This window comes from Olea europaea, chromosome 22, assembly GCF_002742605.1.
Source record: "Olea europaea var. sylvestris chromosome 22, O_europaea_v1, whole genome shotgun sequence".
In the NCBI taxonomy this organism is placed as follows: Eukaryota; Viridiplantae; Streptophyta; class Magnoliopsida; order Lamiales; family Oleaceae; genus Olea; species Olea europaea.
This window is the reverse complement of record NC_036258.1, coordinates 9,762,023-9,781,345: the sequence shown is the minus strand read 5'-3', so window position 1 is coordinate 9,781,345 and position 19,323 is coordinate 9,762,023. Positions and strand designations below refer to the sequence as shown.

The following is a 19,323-nucleotide window of genomic DNA, read 5'->3' as shown; positions in this document are numbered from 1 at the left end:
TCTACCAAAAAATTGCCAAAATTAACACGCTGAAAATCAAAGATTTGTTTGCATGAACAATCAAAGTGTCGAGAATGGTGAGGGCTACCTCAAAATGCTACATTCCATTTTTTTTTAAAATATGATATGAAAAATTTCCAAGCCGTCCCAGTTTAGCAAGATTTTTTTTTATGTATATAAAAACTTAATAATGCAAAAAATTGACCTCATTATGAATTGATGTTTTAGTTGGTTACCAGGAAAAAAATTATTAGGAAAACTTCACTTTATTCTGCAGGTCAAATTGTAAGTTCTTTGTTAAATTATGTGACAAGTCTTTGATTTAGATTTCCTCAATATAAGCTTGTATGTACAAATATCAAGTTTTCGTACTAACAGTTTATTTATTGTCGAACACAACTTTGTCTAGCAATAAATTGTCAAAATTAACACGCCGAAATGCAAAGATATGTTTGCGGGGTAATTGGCACAAAACGTTCCTATCTTTCAAGTTTATTGTAGAAAACATTCCTACCTTTCATTTTTTGGCACAAAACGTCCTTACCTTCCATTTTCTTGGCGCTGAACGTCCCTACTATTCATCTTCTTCTTCCCCCACCCCACCCCACCCCACCCCATCATACAAAATCTCTCTGCACAGCAAATCCTCCAAATCCGAAGCCCCATTACATCTTTCAGCACAACTGAATAGGATATAATTCATAAATCAAACTACATACAGCTTTAGAAAACTGAAAAACTGAATTACAAAGAAAGATTAAAAAATAAAATGAACTTACAATGTAAGAGAGTGCAATATCAGGGTCAATGGTGGAATCGTCACCATCATTCTGAAAACAGCCAGCCTCTCCTTCTTCAAGTTCATTTTCTTTCATTTCTAACCCTAAACCTGACCAATTTTCCCCATCTATACTACCCACAGAAATCATCAAAACTGAAAAATAACAATAATAAAAGATAAATAGCAAAAAAGTAAGCTATTAACAACCCTCGAGAGATGTAATGAAGCTTCGGATTTGGAGGATTTGCTGTGCAAAGAGATTTTATATGGTGGGGTGCGTGGGAAGGGGTGTCGTGAAGAAGACAACCCATTTTTTAAAAAAAAATTTCTTAATTTTTTGATTTTTTTCAATTTATTTAATATGGTAATTATCAAGTTACTATTTGTAATTTTTAGAAAATTTGGGAATATGGTTGCAATTAGTTTTTTTTTTATTTTTTTCCTCTCTTTTCTTTTTATTTTATTTGAATGGAGGGTAAAATCATCAAAAATTGATGAAAAATACGTTCAGCGCCAAGAAAGTGGAAGGTAGGGACGTTTTGTGCCAAAAAATGAAAGATAGTGATGTTTTCCACAATACATTTGAAAGGTAGGGACGTTTTGTGCCAATTACCCTATGTTTGCGTGAACAATCAAAGTGTTGAGAATTGCAAGAACTACCTCAAATGCTTTAAATGCTACATTCCATTTTTCTAAAAATATAATATGACAAATTTCCAAGTGGTCCCAATTTATCAAGATTTTTTTTCAAGTATATAAAAACTTAAGGATGTGGAAAACTGACCTTTTTACTTCCTGGAACAGTTGATTTTGCAGTTGGCTGCCAGGAAAGAAAAATTATTAGGAAAACTTTACATTATTCTTCATGTCAAATTGGTAAGCTCTTCTTTAAATTGTATGGCAAGTCTTTGATTTATTTAGATTTCCTCAATTTAAGCTAAAGAAAATATTGTACGATAGTTTGTATGTACAAATCTCAAATTTTTGTAATAGCAATTTATTTAATGTCAAACACAACTTTATCAAGCAATAAATTGTCAAAATTTAACATGCTGAAAATCAAAGATATATTTACATGAACAATCAAAGTGTCGAGAATGGCCAGAACCACCTCAAATGCTTTAAATGCTACATTCCATTTTTCCCAAAACATAATATGAACAATTTACAAGTTGTCTCAATTTGCCAAGATTTTTTTTTCTAGAATATAAAAACTTAAAAATGCAGAAAACTTATATTTTTACTTGTTGGAACAATTGATGTTATATTTGGCTGCCAGGAAAAAAAATTATTAGGAGAACTTTACTTTATTCTTCATGTAAAAAAAATAAGTTCTTTGTTAAATTATGTGACAAGTCTTTTATTTATTTAGATTTCCTCGATTTATGCCAAAGAAAATATTGTACGATAGTTTGTATGTACAAATCTCAAATTTTTGTACTAACAATTTATTTAATGTCAAACACAACTTTATCTAGCAATAAATTGATAAAATTAGCATGCTGAAAATTAAAGATATATTTGCATGAACAATCAAAGTGCCGAGAATGGCCAGAGCTACCTCAAATGCTTTAAATGCTAAATTCCATTTTTTATCAAAACAAAATATGAAAAAATTTCAAGTTGTCCCAATTTATCAAGATTTTTTTTTCTAGAATATAAAAATTAAGAATGCAGAAAACTGACCTTTTTACTTGCTGAAACAATTGATGTTGTAGTTGGCTGCCAAGAAAAAAATTATTAGGAGAACTTTACTTTATTCTTCATGTCAAAATAATAAGTTCTTTGTTAAATTATGTGACAAGTCTTTGATTTATTTATATTTCCTCGATTTAAGCTAAAGAAAATATTGTACAATAGTTTGTATATTACAAATCTCAAATTTTTGTACTGGCAACTTATTTAATGTGAAACACAACTTTATCTAGCAATAAATTGCCAAAAATTAACATACTGAAAATTAAAGATATATTTGCATGAGCAATCAAAGTGTCGAGAATGGCCAGAACTGCCTCAAATGCTTTAATTACTACATTACATTTTTTCTCAAAACATAATATGAAAAATTTCCAAGTTTTTACCAAGATTTTTTTTCTGGTATATAAAAACTTAAGAATGCAGATAGCTGACCTTTTTATTTGCTGGAACAATTGATGTTGTTGTTGGCTGCCAGGAAAAAAAAATTATTAGGAGAACTTTACTTTATTCTTCAAGTCAAAATATTAAGTTCTTTGTTAAATTATGTGAGAAGTCTTTGATTTATTTAGATTTCCTCGATTTAAGCTAAAGAAAATATTGTACAATAGTTTGTACGTACAAATCTCAAATTTATGTACTAGCAATTTATTTAATCTCGAACACAACTTTATCCAGTAATAAATTACTAAAATTAGCATGCTGAAAATCAAAAATATATTTACATGAACAATCAAAGTGTCGATAATGGCCAGAGCTACCTCAAATGCTTTAAATGCTACATTCTATTTTTTCTCAAAACATAATATGAAAAATTTCCAAGTTATCTCAGTTTACCAAGATTTTTTTTTTTCTAGTATATAAAAACTTAAGAATGCAGAAGACTGACCTATTTACTTGCCGGAACAATTGATGTTGTTGTTGGCTGCCAGGGAAAAAAAAATTATTAGGAGAACTTTACTTTATTCTTCATGTCAAAATAATAAGTTCTTTGTTAAATTATGTGACAAGTCTTTGATTTATTTAGATTTCCTCGATTTAAGCTAAAGAAAATATTGTACGATAATGCTGTCCAAATCTCAAATTTTTGTACTAGCAATTTATTTAATGTTAAACACAACTTTATCTAGCAATAAATTGCCAAAAATTAACATACTGAAAATCAAAGATATATTTGCATGAACAATCAAAGTGTCGAGAATGAACAGAGCTACGTCAAATGCTTGAAATTCTACATTCCATTTTTTCTCAAAACATAATATGAAAAATTTCCAAGTTGTCCCAGTTTACCAAGAATTTTTTTTCTAGTATATAAGAACTTAAGAATACAGAAAACTGACCTTTTTACTTGCTGGAGCAATTGATGTTGTAGTTGGCTGCCAGGGAAAAAAAATTTATTAGGAGAACTTTACTTTATTCTTCATGTCAAAATAATAAGTTCTTTGTTAAATTATGTGATAAGCCTTTGATTTATTTAGATTTCCTCGATTTACGCTAAAGAAAATATTATACAATAGTTTGTATGTACAAATCTCAAAATTTTGTACTAGCAATTTATTTAATGTCAAACACAACTTTATCTAGTAATAAATTGCCAAAAATTAACATGCTACAAATCAAAGATATACTTGCATGAATAATCAAAGTGTAGAGAATGGCCAGACCTTAAATGTATTAAACGCTACATTCCATATTTTCTGAAAATATAATATGAAAATTTTTCAACTTGTCCTAGTTTAGCAAGATCTTTTTCAAGTATATAAAAACTTAAGAATGCATAAAATTGACCTCTTTAAGTGCTGGAACATTTGATGTTGTAGTTGGCTGCCAGGAAAAAAATTCTTAGGAAAACTTTAGTTTATTTTTCATGTCAAATTGGTAAGTTCTTCGTTAAATTGTGTGACAAGTCTTTGATTTATCTAGATTTCCTCAATATAGACTAAAGAAAATATTGTATGGTAGTTTGTATGTACAAATCTCAAATTTTTGTATTAGCATTTTATTTAGTGTCAAATCTAGCAATAAATTGCCAAAATTAACATTCTGAAAATCAAAGATATGCTTGCATGAAAATCAAAGTGTCGAGAATGGCCAGTGCTATCTCAAATGCTTTAAATGCTACGTTCCATTTTTTCGGAAAATAAAATATGAAGAATTTCCATGCCACCCTAGTATAGCAAGATTTTTTTCAAATACAAAAAAATTTAAGAATGCAGAAAACTGACCTCTTTACGTGCTTGAACAATAGATGTTGTAGTTGTCTACCAGGAAAAAATTTATTAGGAAAACTTTACTTTATTCTTCATGTCAAATTGGTAAGTTATTCGTTAAATTATGTGACAAGTCTTTGATTTGTTTAGATTTCCTCAACATAGGCTGAAGAAAATATTGTACGGTAGTTTGTACAAATCTAAAATTTTTGTATTAGCAATTAATTTAGTGTCAAACACAACTTTATCTAGCAATAAATTGCCAAGATTAACACGCTTAAAATCGAAGATATTTTTGCATGAACAATCAAAGTGTCGAGAATGGCAAATACTACCTCAATACTTCAAAAATTAAGCTGAGTTGCCAAAAAGGGATTAACAGAACCCTTGAGCGACACTCACATGACGCGTGGGATCGGCGTGAATAAAAAATGCCAAAAAAATACTTTTTTCTCCCCTAGGGATGACAGAAATATTCGCCAAACCCGATACTAGGTACGAGGCAGGAAATTCCATCCCGAGTCAAATACGGGGCGGTTACGGGCAACGAGGGCCCCACCCGACTCCGTCCCATTTATTTTTTATTTTTTTTAAGAATTCAATACTTTAAATGGAAAAAATTCCATGAAATTTCATTAATTTTATTAGAAGATGGCAATTAAGATTATCTAAGGAATATGAAAAACAATAAAAACCTTTGTCTATCAAATATATTTCAATAATTTAATTTTAAAAATTAATTAACTAATTAGAAAATTTAATAACTATATTATTGTCTCACTTGAATGTATGGGAGAAATAAAATGAATTATCAAAAATTATATAGAAAAAACTTAAACGGGTATGTAAACGGGGCAATTGCCCTGCCTCCCATTGCCAACCCTACTCCCCCATTGTGTGTGTGGTATCACAAAGAGTTTTCTATCAGCATATCACGGTTGATACTTTAAATGCTACTTTCCATTTCTTCTGAAAATGTAATAAGAAAAAAATTCCAAATTGTCCCAGTTTAGTAAGAATTTTTTCAAAGTATATAAAAACAATATAATGCAAAAAACTGACCTCTTTACGTGTTGGAACAATTGATGTTGTAGTTGGCTGCCAAGAAAAAAAACAATTATTAGGAAAACTTTACTTTATTCATCATGTCAAATTGGTAAGTTCTTTGTTAAATTATGTGAATAATCTTTGATTTATTTAGATTTCCTCGATATACGCTAAAGAAAATATCGTATGATAGCTTGTATGCACAAATCTCAAATTTTTGTACTAGAAATTTATTTAGTGTCAAACACAACTTTGTCTAGCAACAAACTGCCAAAATTATCACGCTGAAAATCAAAGATATGTTTGCATGAACAATCAAAGTGTTGAGTTCCACTTTTTCGAAAAATATATTAAGAAAAATTTCCAAGTCGTCCCAATTTTTTTTAAATAAGTATATAAAACACAGAAGAATGCAGAAAACTGACCTCTTCAGATGTTGGAATAATTGATGTTGTAGTTGGTTGCTGGAAAAAAAAAATTATTAGGAAAACTTTACTTTATTCATCATGTCAAATTAGTAAGCTCTTTTTATTAAATTATGCGACAAGTCTTTGATTTATGGAAAACACCACTCAAATAGAGAGCCCTATCCAAAAACCCTGTCAGCCAAGCATCTTTCTTGATTTATTTAGATTTCCTCAATATACGCTAAAAATAATATTGTATGATGGATTGTATTGTATGATGGATTGTATGATGTATTGTATGTACAAAATACTACATTCCATTTTTTTCCTGAAAATATAATATGAATAATTTTCAAGTCGTCCCAGTTTTGCAAGATTTTTTTCGAGTATATTAAAAATAGAAGCATGCAGAAGACTGACCACTTTATGTGCTGGAATAATTGATGTTGAAGATGTCTCCATCTTAATATATTGGAGATGGTAGACCTAATTGACACCTCTATTGAGCGAAAATTAACTTTTATCAAGATTTGTTAGACATTACCTTGTCTTTCTTAATCCCTGTTGCATGTGTTGTATCTCGGGTGACTTGGAGCAATGTGTAGTTGTCCAAATACCGAGTGCGGCCATTGCGATTGTGATCACATTTAGAAGACGTATAACAACCACGGCATAGGGTGAAAGAGCAACCCACACATGAGAAAAATATTCCCGGCATAAAGTTATCGCAAAAACTGAAAAATGGCCTCCCGGTTTTTATGATGTAGTATAAAGTCATTACTTCCCAGAAACCCAGTGTGTCATTCCCATCTCAATCTAACTTCTTGAAAAAGGAATGACTATTAATCCGAGATTGGCATTTCTGACTCGTAAATTCTAGGAACTCTCCCAGATCAATCCGGCTATCGCCATCACTGTCCATTGAATTGAAGAATGTAAGTGCTAAAGCCTGAACTTGTTGAGAGCCTGCCCGATAGTGAGCTTTTGCAATATCGCACAATTCTTCCATGTCTCTCCCTCTCTCTTTTTCGCTACAAATAGCTTAAACAGAGGATAGAAAATGTGCCACTTGGCATCTGTAATGCAATATATATAGTATGTAATAAGTCCCTGTGGAGCTTTTTTCTTTCTTTCTTCCTTTTTTTTTTCTTTTTCACAAAATTTCATGGACAAGCACTACTGGAAAGGAATGATAGACTTTGAATCCCATTATCGTTGACCTTTCAATCTTTGAGTGTTACCATAATTGACCATTTTTACACTAAGTCCGATTTTAGTCAAAGTCAAAATAAAAAATAATCAAGCATTTCATGGGATCCACATCAATTCAACTACATATTTTATCAATTTTTATTAAAATTTACTAAAAATTTAATTATAATTTCCACCGTATAGAGGCTAAATATATACATATATAAATATAGATGGCAAGTTCACTTGATCTTATCATCTCAAGCTTTGAATGGCTTTACTAATTGAATAGTGTAATTTGCCATTATCAATGCTACACTATGTTCATTTTAGTTGTCATTATGTAATAGACTCAATTAAGTCCATATTTGATTTCAATTAAAATATGATTTTAATCAAGCCCCTGTTTGCCCCCCATAAAATTTCATCAAATTAAATTAAAATTTTTGCTCTCCTATTTTCAACCACATAATTTTCATTAAAATAATATTACACGTAAATCAAAATTTTTTCATTCTTTTACGATCTTCCATTTTTCAAAAAAAAAAAAAAAAAAAAAAACTAATCCTCATTATAATCAAAAGTAACGGGGGCCAAATGAGGAGCAAGTCAAAGTTCACAATTAATGTTGATCATACATTTTGTAGAGGACTATGCTAGAAGTACAAAACCAACTACAAAAAGTTTGACAAACTCGACACTTGGCGGCTGCCTGTTGAAGGGGAGGCTGTGGAGCCAACCACCCCTCCAACAGGAGGCCGCCAAGTGTCGAGTTTGTCAAACTTTTAGTAGATTATTTTGTACACATATATTAATCCTTTTGTAGAATCATGCAATTGTATTTCGCATTTAATATTACTTAAATACTTATTCAGTAAGGATTAAAATTCAGATTTTAATTTAAGTTAAAGTCAACAATTAATTTAACTACATATTTAATAAGATTCACAATTTTTCAACTATATATTTCATAAACTTTTATTAAAATTTGTTATAAATATAATTTAATCCTTACAAACAGGAATTCCTATCATCTAGATTGATTTTATAATATCAATAATAGCATTAATCTTTGTGATTACTAGTATATTTGCTATTTGGATTGACTTCAATGCCGACACGAGCTAGACTCCACATTGCGGTTGGTATTAAAGATAGATTACGATTTGAGCCCCTTTATTTCTCATTTTCCCCCCATTTTCCAACATTTCCAACCCACGAGCCAGAGACATTTCTACCAACTATTGAAGTCGTGTGTCAGACGACAATAATGCGACCACAACAGTTGGAAATAGATTTACAATTTCACCCTCCTTCTCAACTTGCCAATTCCTAGTTCAAAACTATTGTAAGGACAGTATTGTAATTGGTGTTGACAATGATAATATTATTTTATTGTAAATTTCACATCCAAATGACAAATTGGACGGCTCAGTGAAGTAATAGACAGTATGGGTCCCATCGGCATGCAACTTTTGACTGAAGAAAATAAAAAAGAAAATAAAAAGTAATGGAAATGAATGGGTAGATATTAAACCCTTGTTTGGTCCTCATTTTTTGGGAATGAAAATGAAAGGAATAGTATTTTTTTTTTAAAAATGAATGGTTAAAAAAGAAGGAAATATTTTCGATTTACGTGTAATATCTGAAGGTAATTGGTCTGACCAATTTCGGCAAGAGAACGTTGAAGAATTGTGATTATAGTATGAGGGAACTTTACGATACTAGAATGAGAAAGATACAAATGTCAGTGATTCGAGTTCGGAAGAGGATGAAGTTGTGCTTGAAGATCAAAACGAAGAACCGATGGGAGAAGAAAAAGTTGAAAGTTTGGTGGAATCCGATTATGAGATGAAGCAGGAACAGGAACCCATAACTACTGCTGAAACTAGTAGTCAAAGAATTCATTTTGATTTTGGGTTTGGTTTAGGGGATGAGCTCCAGGTTAGGGACTCCGATACCGACTACGGGGACTCCGATGATTTACGGAGCATTCATAGTGAAGAGGGAGGCGATACAACTTCAGAAAGTAGGGTCTCCAATAATTCTTTCAACGTAGTGATAGATATGGAGGATCCAGTGTTCACGTTAGGTAACTGAAACATATCCTCTACTTCCATTTACATCCATTTTGCACTTTAGTTTAATGAGATCTATATGCAATTTTTTTTTTTTTGATTGTGTAGGCTTAGTATTTGAGTCAAAGTTAGTACTAAAGGCTGCCATCACCTAATATTCAGTTAGAAGCAACAGAGAGATCAAATTTATAAAGGATGACACTCGCAGATTGAGGGCCAAGTGTAAGGGAAATTGTCCATGGGACTAGTATGCTACAAGAGAGCATAATAAGACAAGTTTTGTGATCAAGATGTTTGTCGACAACCATACTTTCCCTATAGTGTATAAGAACTCCGGAGTGACCTCAACCTATTTGGTAGCCAACTATTTATCTGATTGGAGTGCTAATGCCAATATGTCTATCAGTACATTAATGGAGAGTGTTAAGAGGGATGGTTTGAGTGACATCTCACATTGGCAAGTGTATAAAACAAAGGAGAATGCACTTGAAAAAAATTAGAGGGAGCATGGTGGAGCATTATACAATGCTGAAGGATTATTGTGAGGAGTTGAAGAGGACAAATGTTGGGACCACAACTGTAGTTGAGGGACATGCTGGAGAATTCAGATCACTCTACATTGCCCTGGTGCATTGAGGAACTGTTTCATTAGGGGTTGCAAAAGGGTAATTGGGATAGATGGTTGCTTTTTAAAAAAGAGCATGGCGGGCAATTATTGACTGCAATCGGTGTTGATGCTAACAATGGTATGTACTTGGTGGCATACGCAGTTGTTGAAGTTGAGAATAGGAAAAATTGGAGATGGTTTTTGGAGTTATCGAGGGATAATTTACATATACACAATAGTCATAGTCAGCACTGGACATTCATTTCCAATAAGCAAAAGGGTTTGACTAATGCACTTGAGTCATTGTTTGAGAATTCAGAGCAAAAAATGAGCATTAGACATCTATACAAGAATTTTAGTTTGTGCCACAACGAATTGACTTTGAAGAATTGTTTGTGGGATGCAGCTAGAGCTATTACTGTATCACATTGGCTGCGGCACATGCAACGGATATTGGACTTGGACCCGGCTGCTTATGGCTGGCTTAAACCGAAACCAGCTGCTCATTGGAGCAAATCCCACTTTAGAGAGTGGAATTAATGTGACATGCTTCTTAATAATTTATGTGTCGTTTAATAGCACAATTATGAATGCAAGAGAGAAGCCCATATTAACCATGCTAGAGGAGATAAGGGTGTATTTGATGAAGAGAATTGTAGCCTATAGAAAGGCTTGTGATCAATGGACAACAGCAGTGGGACCTAGAATTCAGAAGATTCTAAAAAAAAATAGTAAGCTTGTAAGGATGGAGTGGGCTAAATACGTAGGCAATGAAAAGTTTCAAGTTTGACACAATGCCGGGATTATACTACATGTTGTGGATTTAAGGGCAAGAACCTATACATGCTGTGGTTGGCAACTATCTAAAATTCTCTATTGCCATGTGAGAGCCTCAGTTGTATCTAGAGGCCTTAATGTGATGGAGTTCGTAGATGACGTGTACAAGAAAGATGCATTAATGAAGACATACAAACCATCAATTTCTCCCATAACAAGGCCGAAATCATGGCCTACCCCAGGCCTCAACCCTCTGGATCTACCAGTGTACACAAAAGGGCTGAGAGGCCAAAGAAAAATAGAGGAAAAGAGGCAAATGAGATGACTTCTTCAAGTCAGCCCAAGAGGTCCAGAAAGTCGAAGAGTAGTGTCAGTACTTCGCAGACATTTGAAGGAACGCTAGCTAGTCAACGAAAAATATCAGGGTTGATAATCACTTGTACTAAATGTGGTGAACTATGACACAACAGGAGAGGCTGCAAAGGGGCACCACCTCTAGCACCCAATTAGCATTCATCTGCCTGCCAAGTTCTCCTGCTCATTTCTTTTTGCTTTTGTTTTTGTTCTTTTATTGCACAGGTAGTGCAATGAAGTTAGTTGATATAATGTAGCACGTTAACAACCTATTTGATATCCCTGAACTATTGGATAGATTTTAGCATAGTCAAAACATATCTTTGTTGCACAATGGATATTTATCAGTGTTGAAATGAAAAGTTGCCTCTGGAATGTTATATTATATTTGTGGGTTGATTTTGTGTTGAGACTTTGCTTACTTGGTGGCTAAATTGTTATCTAATTTGTCTCTGAGATGCTGTGATTGAATTGGTATATTTATGGAGTTTGTATTGCTGTGTATAAACAAGTTGCAAGAGAATAAAATAGGGATAGCTTTTGTAAAGATTTTTGAAAACTTGAAAGCTTGTTCACAAATACTTTAGAAAGATAGGGACATTTTATGCAAACATATTTTAAAAGTAGGGATGTTTTAGACTAAATTATTACGATGTAGGAATTATTATCACAAAGTTAACTCCACCTTGGCTAGGACCAGTTTCAACTGCATCATTGGGCCAAATGGACCATTCACCATCGAAATCTTATAGGTACTTCATTGCAACAAATTTGCACTTGTTCTTCTCAATTTACCCATTGGTTACACCCTTAATAAGCATGAAAATGGAAATGAACATCACCAGTTCATTGATAATCCATTCAATATATATCTTCATTTATTATTTTAAATTTTTCAATAACCCATCTAATAGTAGCCATAGTTTATAAATACAATGTTCTTCACCCTTTTTTTCTTTATTTAGTATAATAATTTCATCCATTATTTTCATTTGGCTGCTTAGTGTTGGTTTTGAAATAACAATTTAAAGGCGGAAAGAAGGGGTGTAAATGGGTTGAGACTGTTTTGCCCTTGATGTTTGAAAATAAAACTGTATTTTTGTACTAAATTAATGGAGCAAGTGATGGTCAGTGGACGAAAGGATGTTTTTCACAAAGAAAGGTGGAAATAAGGGCAAAAATGTCAAAAAAAAAAGTGGGGCATTTTCCGCAATAAACCTTAAAGGTATGGACGTTTTGTGCTAATTACCCTTTGGTGGATATTGCAGCTGACTTTCATGTATAGAATGATGAACTTGATGGGTAAGGGAAGCAAGATAACCCTCCAAAATTTGCAACAATATTACCAATTCCAGTTGCAAACTGACCAAATGCTCCAGCAGTACATGTTTGTGAGTCTGCACCCAGCAAGACCTAATGATAGAAATAAATAATCGAAGAATTATTTAGGAAAATAGTGAGGGAACGATAGCAGAGTTCTCTAATTTTGGTAAACACAAAGTACCTCTCCAGGTCTGCAATGTCCTTCTTGGGCAATAGCTACATGGCATACACCTTTATAATATGTATTCACCTGTATGTCAGCACATCAAGTTTTAATCTGTGTTACATACAAACCCATGTAAGAAAGAAGCCTTTAGCATCAAATAGATGGTGTAGCCATACCTTGAAATTCCCAAGATCTTTAATATCATAGAAATATTTAATATTTTGCTCAACACAGAAATCCGTCAAGATATCCACATTACGATTTGCTCGTTCTTCAGTAGTGAAGATATAATGATCCGGTATGATAACAACCTTTTCGCGATGGCAGACCTGTGATAGTGAAAGAGAGAAGCAACAAGTAAATTTGAAAATTGGGTGAGTTATATTTATCATCAGACTAGAGAAAAAGTAACTAACTACTAAACTCTTCAATTAGGAACCTTATCTTTTACTACTTTTTGAAGGAAGAAGTAAAAGAAAAACTTAAACATAGTTTATTGTGATTGTTTATAGCTTAAAAGTTTTAGAATTCCTTTCATTATCATTCAAAAATATTTGTAAAAAGGAAATAGCAACAAAATGGCATGAGTTAAGATTGCCAAAATAAAGAACGCGATAGAGGAAAACAAAGTGGCTTCTACCGCTTGTTACTATGACAGAACCATGAATGTAGCCTTCAAACAGGCTCAAACCCACAATTTTGGGAAAAATATTAAAAAATAGAAACTTTTAAAATTGCCTTTAGTAATATGTGGAAAAGGATTACTTGAATAGCTTAACTTTCAAAGTATTATTAATGCTTCACGCATCTAAAGCAATTATGTGAGATCTTTTCAGCTTAAACCCATAATGTGAGATCTTAACTTGACCAGCTTAGCTTTTGAAGTATTATTAATGCTTCACGCATCTAAAGCAATTATGTGAGATCTTTTCAGCTTAAACCCATAATGTGAGATCTTAACTTGAACAGCTTAGCTTTTGAAGTATTATTAATGCTTCACGCATCTAAAGCAATTATGTGAGATCTTTTCAGCTTAAACCCATAATCTCAATGGAAGTCGTCATGGGACCAGACAGAGGATGGTTCTTTTGGCTAAGCAGACCGAAGATTCATAAATGAAAATTTCAGAATGAAAATGAAGCAAAAAGCACAAGTTGCTACAACTTTAAGGTTGTAAACCCAAGTGCAAGTTGTTGCAAGTAGTAAATCTCAGAAGTCCAAGGTTGAACCACAGGGAATTGGAATGAAATAAACTATTCTATGAGTAATAAACGGTTGGTGGAAATACGACGAAGACGAACACTAAAGCGTCGGGGATTCACTTCGGATAAATGAGTAAAAATTGCCCTTGATCTTTAATTTAACTCATATGCAAATCAACTAAGGAGTGATCTCATATGGAAGATAAAACATTAATCACAAATATACTAAAAGATAGATCTTGATAATTGTTTGAGAGAATATGTCAAAATAAGTTGTTTGAATGTAGAGATTATCTAAGCATTTATTGTGCTAAAATTGTCAACAATAAATCAAAGTTTTTAACAAACCAAAACCATTTGTAGAACATATACTTCAACCAAGTAAGAAGATGAACATTGAAAAACAAAATGAAAGATCAAAGACAATACTAAACATTCATCAAAGTTTCACCCTTAGCTCTAGCTAAATATTTAGAAATACATAGTAAAATGTTACAAAGAAAATGAAGGAAACTAGAATATGATGGAGAGGATTGGATTCCCTCAAAATCGTGGCCAAGGTCTCCTTTTATAGGCAAAGGAACATCCAAAATTCAAGTAGGCAATGCAACTTGTTTCTGTCCAGCTTCAAGACAGCTAGAACATGCAACTTGATGCCAAGTTTCAGATACATTGTACAGCGAGTTTGGACTTATGATCAACAGATTAATTATTGTCACTTGAGTTAGCTTTCCATTGGTTCAAATATAAGGTTCATTGGATTTATATAACTCCAGATATGACAAAAACAATGGGTCCTGCTTCACAGGTAAAGCTGTATCCGGCAGGTAACAAGCTGGACTTTGGACGGTAAATTTGGCTTCCTTGTGATACGAATTTGATTTCTTCAAAAACATGAAAGTTGTATAAATATTAATTATCTTTGAAACTCAACTTGAATCACCTCGATCCAATGTCTGCAGCTCAAGTTATGAATATTTTACCGACGACTACTTCTTGCTTCAGACAGTCACTATTTTTGACTTTTCAACATTATTTTCCTCCACTTGCTCCACTTGTTCTAAATTGGAAATACATGTGAAATACATCAAATAGATACTCTTTCAAATGTATAATACTCATGCTGACATGCATGTAAATACGTATTTCAATTAATTGCATTTTTAACCATGTATTTATGGAAATTGAATTTACGGCAAGAGAATTAAAATTAGAGACTAACATTAGCGTTTTTAAACAAAGTGAATGTAAAATGCCGTGTAAATGATATATCTTGAAGCACTTTTAGATGCTAATCACAAGTCCCACAAGGTTATCAAGAAGAGCAGAAGTTCAGTTGCTCATTCCTTTGTGCAGATAACCATTGAGTCATAGAGACTACCTAGGCCTAAAAGGAAGAGAGACCAACTCAAAACAAGAAAATGTTACTGTGCCTTTGATTGGAAAAAATTCCAAAAAATTCTACATTCGGAATCAGCAACTTCCCATTGCAGAAAGAGATCCTCTAGTCCAAAATAAGGAAGATAGCATGGCTGACCCACTAAATGAAAGTTTATCATGGGACAAGAAGACAATGTTTCAATATTGACAGTCATAGTCATAAACTACCTCTACTTAATATGTTCAATATTCTAAAGTTCAACTACGAAATCATTTTCACAATTGCTAAAAATCTAACAAGGGAAGAATTCTCAGCTTCGGTTGAATCATTTTAATGTTTGGCTCTAGGAATTAGGAAACCTTAAAATCTTTGAATAGAATGAATTGTATCACAGCAGGAGTGTATCCATCCTACAACTTTATGTTTCTACAGCAATAGTTGTTTCTAAATCCAAGCTCCAAAATACACCTGAGATCATAGAATCGTTACAATTTGTTATCAAAATATTATCATTCAACTCATCATTCACTCCACTGAAACCTGGGGGGTCATGCCAACTCATCTAAAATAAAGTTGCAACATCCACAATTCGGATTCAATTCAATTTCTAAGTCTTTTCAAGTCATATATCAACATAATATCTGGTCCATATAACAATGTTCAATTTCAACAATGTATATCACACCAAAATCTCCTCTCCTATCGCACATTATAAATATGAAAATTTTCACATAGGATTTTAAAATATCAAACAAGAGAAAATGTTCTTTAGCATATACCTTTGCATTTTCTCCAAAATCTTTCTTGAAAATTCCAATGGCACCAGGGCCACAAGCATCATGGGGCATCAAAATATCAACTTTCACCCACACACTCTCCAGCGACCAACTGGGTTTTCTCTAAAGCCCTTGCTAGTATCTTTTCAGTCATGGTCAACCCGGTTTTGACTTGGAAAATATCCGAAATTTACCAAAATCACACCATTAAATCCAATACATCAGAAAACCAGGAGAAAAATCACAAACTTTATCCCAAAATATGTTCTCACCGAACCAGTTGTGGATGGTTTGCGCTCAGATTGTTGTGGTGCCATCACAGACGCAATTTTCCTGGAGACCATTTTCTTGGAACTCTGTATATAAAATGAAGGCTATGAAGAGAAGGTTGAGAAACCCGCATCTTTCTGCAGGAAAATGAAATGAAAAATAGGAGAAAAAGATTAATTTTTTTAGCATTTTACACAATAAATACATAAATGAATTTATATGCAGATACAAATGGAGACGTTCAAACCTTGATGAAAGGTGAAGAGCTTGGAATGATGGTCGAGGGAGCCATTATAAATTGGATTCTACCAGGATGGATCTAGGATTTTTGATAAGGAGGCTGAAACTTAAGAAAATCAATAATAAAATTTATATACAATAAAAATGACTAATGAGAGGCATCTTTGTAATATATTGCCTCTCCCATCTAATAACTGAGAAGTCAGAATCTAGCGTTCTTAGTGCTATCTCTTATTCCATAATCTCATTAACTCCAAAATAATAATAATAAGGTAGAGAATTCTGAAGCCAAGAATGCTTGCCAATTGGGAATATTGCAGACTGAGTAACAATCATTTTAACTTGCAAATCATAAGGATCATGTATTTTTTAGCACAAAGAGAAGAAATTATTTTGGTGCTACCAAGTAAACAATCCAGGAATTGCATCATTTAGAGATGATAGGGACTAGGGAGATACAAGGCAAGCCAGAATATAAGATGACATTTATGAGCTTATATTTCAGGAACCTAAAAATCATACTAAACACTGCATTGTAAATTATTAGCTATTCAATGGGCATCAATAATCTCCCAATATTATGAAGAAAAACCATAAAATGAGGGAAAGAAAATATAGAACTAATTCATTTAATTTTACATCGGGAAAATCTTGTTCATTAAGTGCTCTGGACTTGTGAACTCATGTTTTAGCATTGCAGAAAAAATGTGATGCCAACCAGAGAGGGGACAAGGACAGTAAACCTCAAAAGTGAAAACTTGCCATATAGTCCATCAAAAGCAATGAGCCATAACACGAGCGGCTCTTGCTTACTAGTCGGTAGCTGGACATTTTATTCAACAACTGATTGTGTAACAAACAAGAGGTTTGGTACCTAACTTGTATTGACAAAACACCAAATCCATAAAATAATAAATGCGTAACTCCATAAACAGTGGTGAATCTAAGATCCAAGTCCAGCCAGGGCGGGTTGACCGTTGATCGTTGACTGACGACCGTCGACGATCGTAATAGTCCAATATTACGATCAATTACAATTGATTAAAAAAAAATCAAGTACACATGGGTTGAATTGAGCGGCCAACATCTTGTCAATTAAATTTTATCACTTTGACTAATTTCCTAAATGTAAATTCTCAAATCAATAATCATAACTCACAAAACATAAATTACATATCATAAATCACAATTCACAACACAATTTCGTAAACATAAATTTCCAAATCAATAATCATTCCTCATCAAAATATAAATTACTTATCATAAATCACGAATGCAAATATAATTTCGTAAACATAAATTCTTAAATCAATAATCATAACTCATAAAACGTAAATTACTTATCATAATTCATAAATCACAATTCGCAATTTTTTAATTCCCAAATGAATAAATCACAACATATTTAACATCAATTAATCAACTTAAATCACTGACCTGAGGAAGGAATCCCTTAGCATTAATATTGGCTCCAAGTCTCCAACCAGTGAACCAGAGAACTAGCTCACCAAGTGGACAAAGAATTCCGCGATTTTGTTCCAATTTCACACCAAATTGATACCCTTAAACTATTAAACATGGTGTTGAGCAGTTAGCACCTACAAATTACAATAAAATTAAATTAAATTTGTCAATTTAGCAGTTAGCACTCAGTACATACAAACAGGCAATCATACTATTCATACCTTGTGAAAATTTTCATTTAAAAAATGTAAGCACTCACATAATATTTTGGCACTGTTCAATTATGTAATTATATCCCTCACCCTCAGTCCAATATTTGAGGAATATAATAATTAATAGAAGTAAATTTTGAAGATAAGTCAAGTTGCAGTAATCGTATTTCTAATTAAATTTTGTACTTTTAAATTTTAATCCACCCTATTTATTAATCATACAATATTTTATGACTTGTTGTATAGTTAATTAGTATATCAACAGATAACACAACAATATATCTATCTTTACTCCAAAACTCAAAAAGATGTAAGATTTTCATAATGAAGTTAAAAGTCATGTTAGAAAAACAATTAGAAATCAAGGGCGAACCGGCGTTGGCGAAGGAAGAAGTGTCTCACACTGCAGCCTACAGGGCAGGGGCGAAATCGGTGGTCTCCGGCACCATTGTGTCTCGTCACTTGTGTGCAGCGTCATGCTGGTAGGGGCGAGCGGGGAAGGAAGAATTGAATAAATTGGAAAAGGGTTTTCTTCCAGCCTTCCACCGTTCCACGATTTGGGAGAAATGGGAGTTATTTGGGCATTTGATTCAATTTTATTGGGTAATTGGACTTTGATAAATTGGGTTATTTTCATTTAACAATTGGGCTAACTATAAGAGGCCCAACATTTGAACCCTGCAAAAAAAAAAAAAAAAATCAAAAACAAAAACTGGACTCCGCGCATCTGCAACTGGCGCTACCTGATGGATCTGAAGATTTCGGCCGAGCCAGCACGTGCGGCCGCGCCCCCTCACCGGGTGCTGGCTCCGCACCTGTCCATAAATATAAAGGGTGTTTGTGAGATATTTTTATGTAAAATTGCATTTTTAGATAGTAAATTAATGAAAAATGTGTAATTGAGAAATAAGGAAATATTTTTGATTTACGTGTAATATTATTTTAATAAAGAATATGTGGTTAAAAATAAGAGAGAGAAAAATATATTTTAAAAAAAAGAGTACCAAAAGGGACCATAATATTTATCCTTACAATTAAAATTAAATTGGTAAATCTTTATACAATTTCAGCCCAACAATCGGCCATCCCCAAATTAGTTCAAACTAATAACACACACCCATCCCAAAATGGCCAAACTAGGT

At 32.8% G+C, this 19,323-nt stretch overlaps 2 protein-coding genes across 12 annotated transcripts; both read right to left on the bottom strand.

The window, feature by feature from the left end:
- Nucleotides 1-1,402: 1,402 nt before the first annotated feature.
- On the bottom strand, nucleotides 1,403-7,768 carry LOC111371238 (TOX high mobility group box family member 3-like). 3 transcript variants are annotated; one of them, XM_022993128.1, is made up of 8 exons: nucleotides 6,685-7,768; nucleotides 6,159-6,197; nucleotides 5,749-5,784; nucleotides 3,817-3,852; nucleotides 3,366-3,401; nucleotides 2,912-2,947; nucleotides 2,468-2,503; nucleotides 1,403-1,601 (listed from the first exon to the last, which is right to left on the bottom strand). In XM_022993128.1, exons 1-8 carry the CDS (start codon nucleotides 6,768-6,770, stop codon nucleotides 1,529-1,531), a joined length of 378 nt encoding a protein of 125 aa, XP_022848896.1. In that variant the 5' UTR covers nucleotides 6,771-7,768; the 3' UTR covers nucleotides 1,403-1,528. The 3 variants fall into 3 exon arrangements, with proteins under 3 accessions (XP_022848896.1, XP_022848895.1, XP_022848897.1); XM_022993127.1 differs by lacking the exon at nucleotides 1,403-1,601; XM_022993129.1 differs by lacking the exons at nucleotides 1,403-1,601; nucleotides 2,468-2,503; nucleotides 2,912-2,947; nucleotides 3,366-3,401; nucleotides 3,817-3,852 and adding an exon at nucleotides 5,473-5,655.
- A 4,093-nt stretch (nucleotides 7,769-11,861) lies between these two features.
- On the bottom strand, nucleotides 11,862-18,818 carry LOC111371663 (3-isopropylmalate dehydratase large subunit, chloroplastic-like). 9 transcript variants are annotated; one of them, XM_022993777.1, is made up of 8 exons: nucleotides 18,555-18,811; nucleotides 17,943-18,103; nucleotides 16,513-16,605; nucleotides 16,268-16,402; nucleotides 15,999-16,166; nucleotides 12,813-12,965; nucleotides 12,652-12,720; nucleotides 11,862-12,560 (listed from the first exon to the last, which is right to left on the bottom strand). In XM_022993777.1, exons 5-8 carry the CDS (start codon nucleotides 16,065-16,067, stop codon nucleotides 12,423-12,425), a joined length of 429 nt encoding a protein of 142 aa, XP_022849545.1. In that variant the 5' UTR covers nucleotides 16,068-16,166; nucleotides 16,268-16,402; nucleotides 16,513-16,605; nucleotides 17,943-18,103; nucleotides 18,555-18,811; the 3' UTR covers nucleotides 11,862-12,422. The 9 variants fall into 9 exon arrangements, 7 of the variants coding, with proteins under 7 accessions (XP_022849545.1, XP_022849548.1, XP_022849547.1 ...); XM_022993780.1 differs by having other exon boundaries at nucleotides 15,999-16,402; nucleotides 17,943-18,073; nucleotides 18,555-18,815; XM_022993779.1 differs by having other exon boundaries at nucleotides 15,999-16,402; nucleotides 18,584-18,815.
- Between the last annotated feature and the right edge of the window lie 505 nt (nucleotides 18,819-19,323).

Excerpts from the sequence above, each read along its gene's own strand:
- LOC111371238 (XM_022993127.1), bottom strand. The coding sequence starts at position 6,918 with ATGACTTTATACTACATCATAAAAACCGGGAGGCCATTTTTCAGTTTT. Across the intron at positions 3,853-5,748 it reads TTGTTCCAACACGTAAAGAG|CCAACTACAACATCAATTGC; the intron begins GTCAGTTTTTTG and ends TTTCCCTGGCAG. Across the intron at positions 3,402-3,816 it reads TTGCTCCAGCAAGTAAAAAG|CCAACAACAACATCAATTGT; the intron begins GTCAGTTTTCTG and ends TTTCCCTGGCAG.
- LOC111371663 (XM_022993780.1), bottom strand. The coding sequence starts at position 16,067 with ATGCCCCATGATGCTTGTGGCCCTGGTGCCATTGGAATTTTCAAGAAA. Across the intron at positions 12,966-15,998 it reads ATTTTGGAGAAAATGCAAAG|GTCTGCCATCGCGAAAAGGT; the intron begins GTATATGCTAAA and ends TCACTATCACAG. Across the intron at positions 12,561-12,651 it reads GACATTGCAGACCTGGAGAG|GTCTTGCTGGGTGCAGACTC; the intron begins GTACTTTGTGTT and ends TTCTATCATTAG.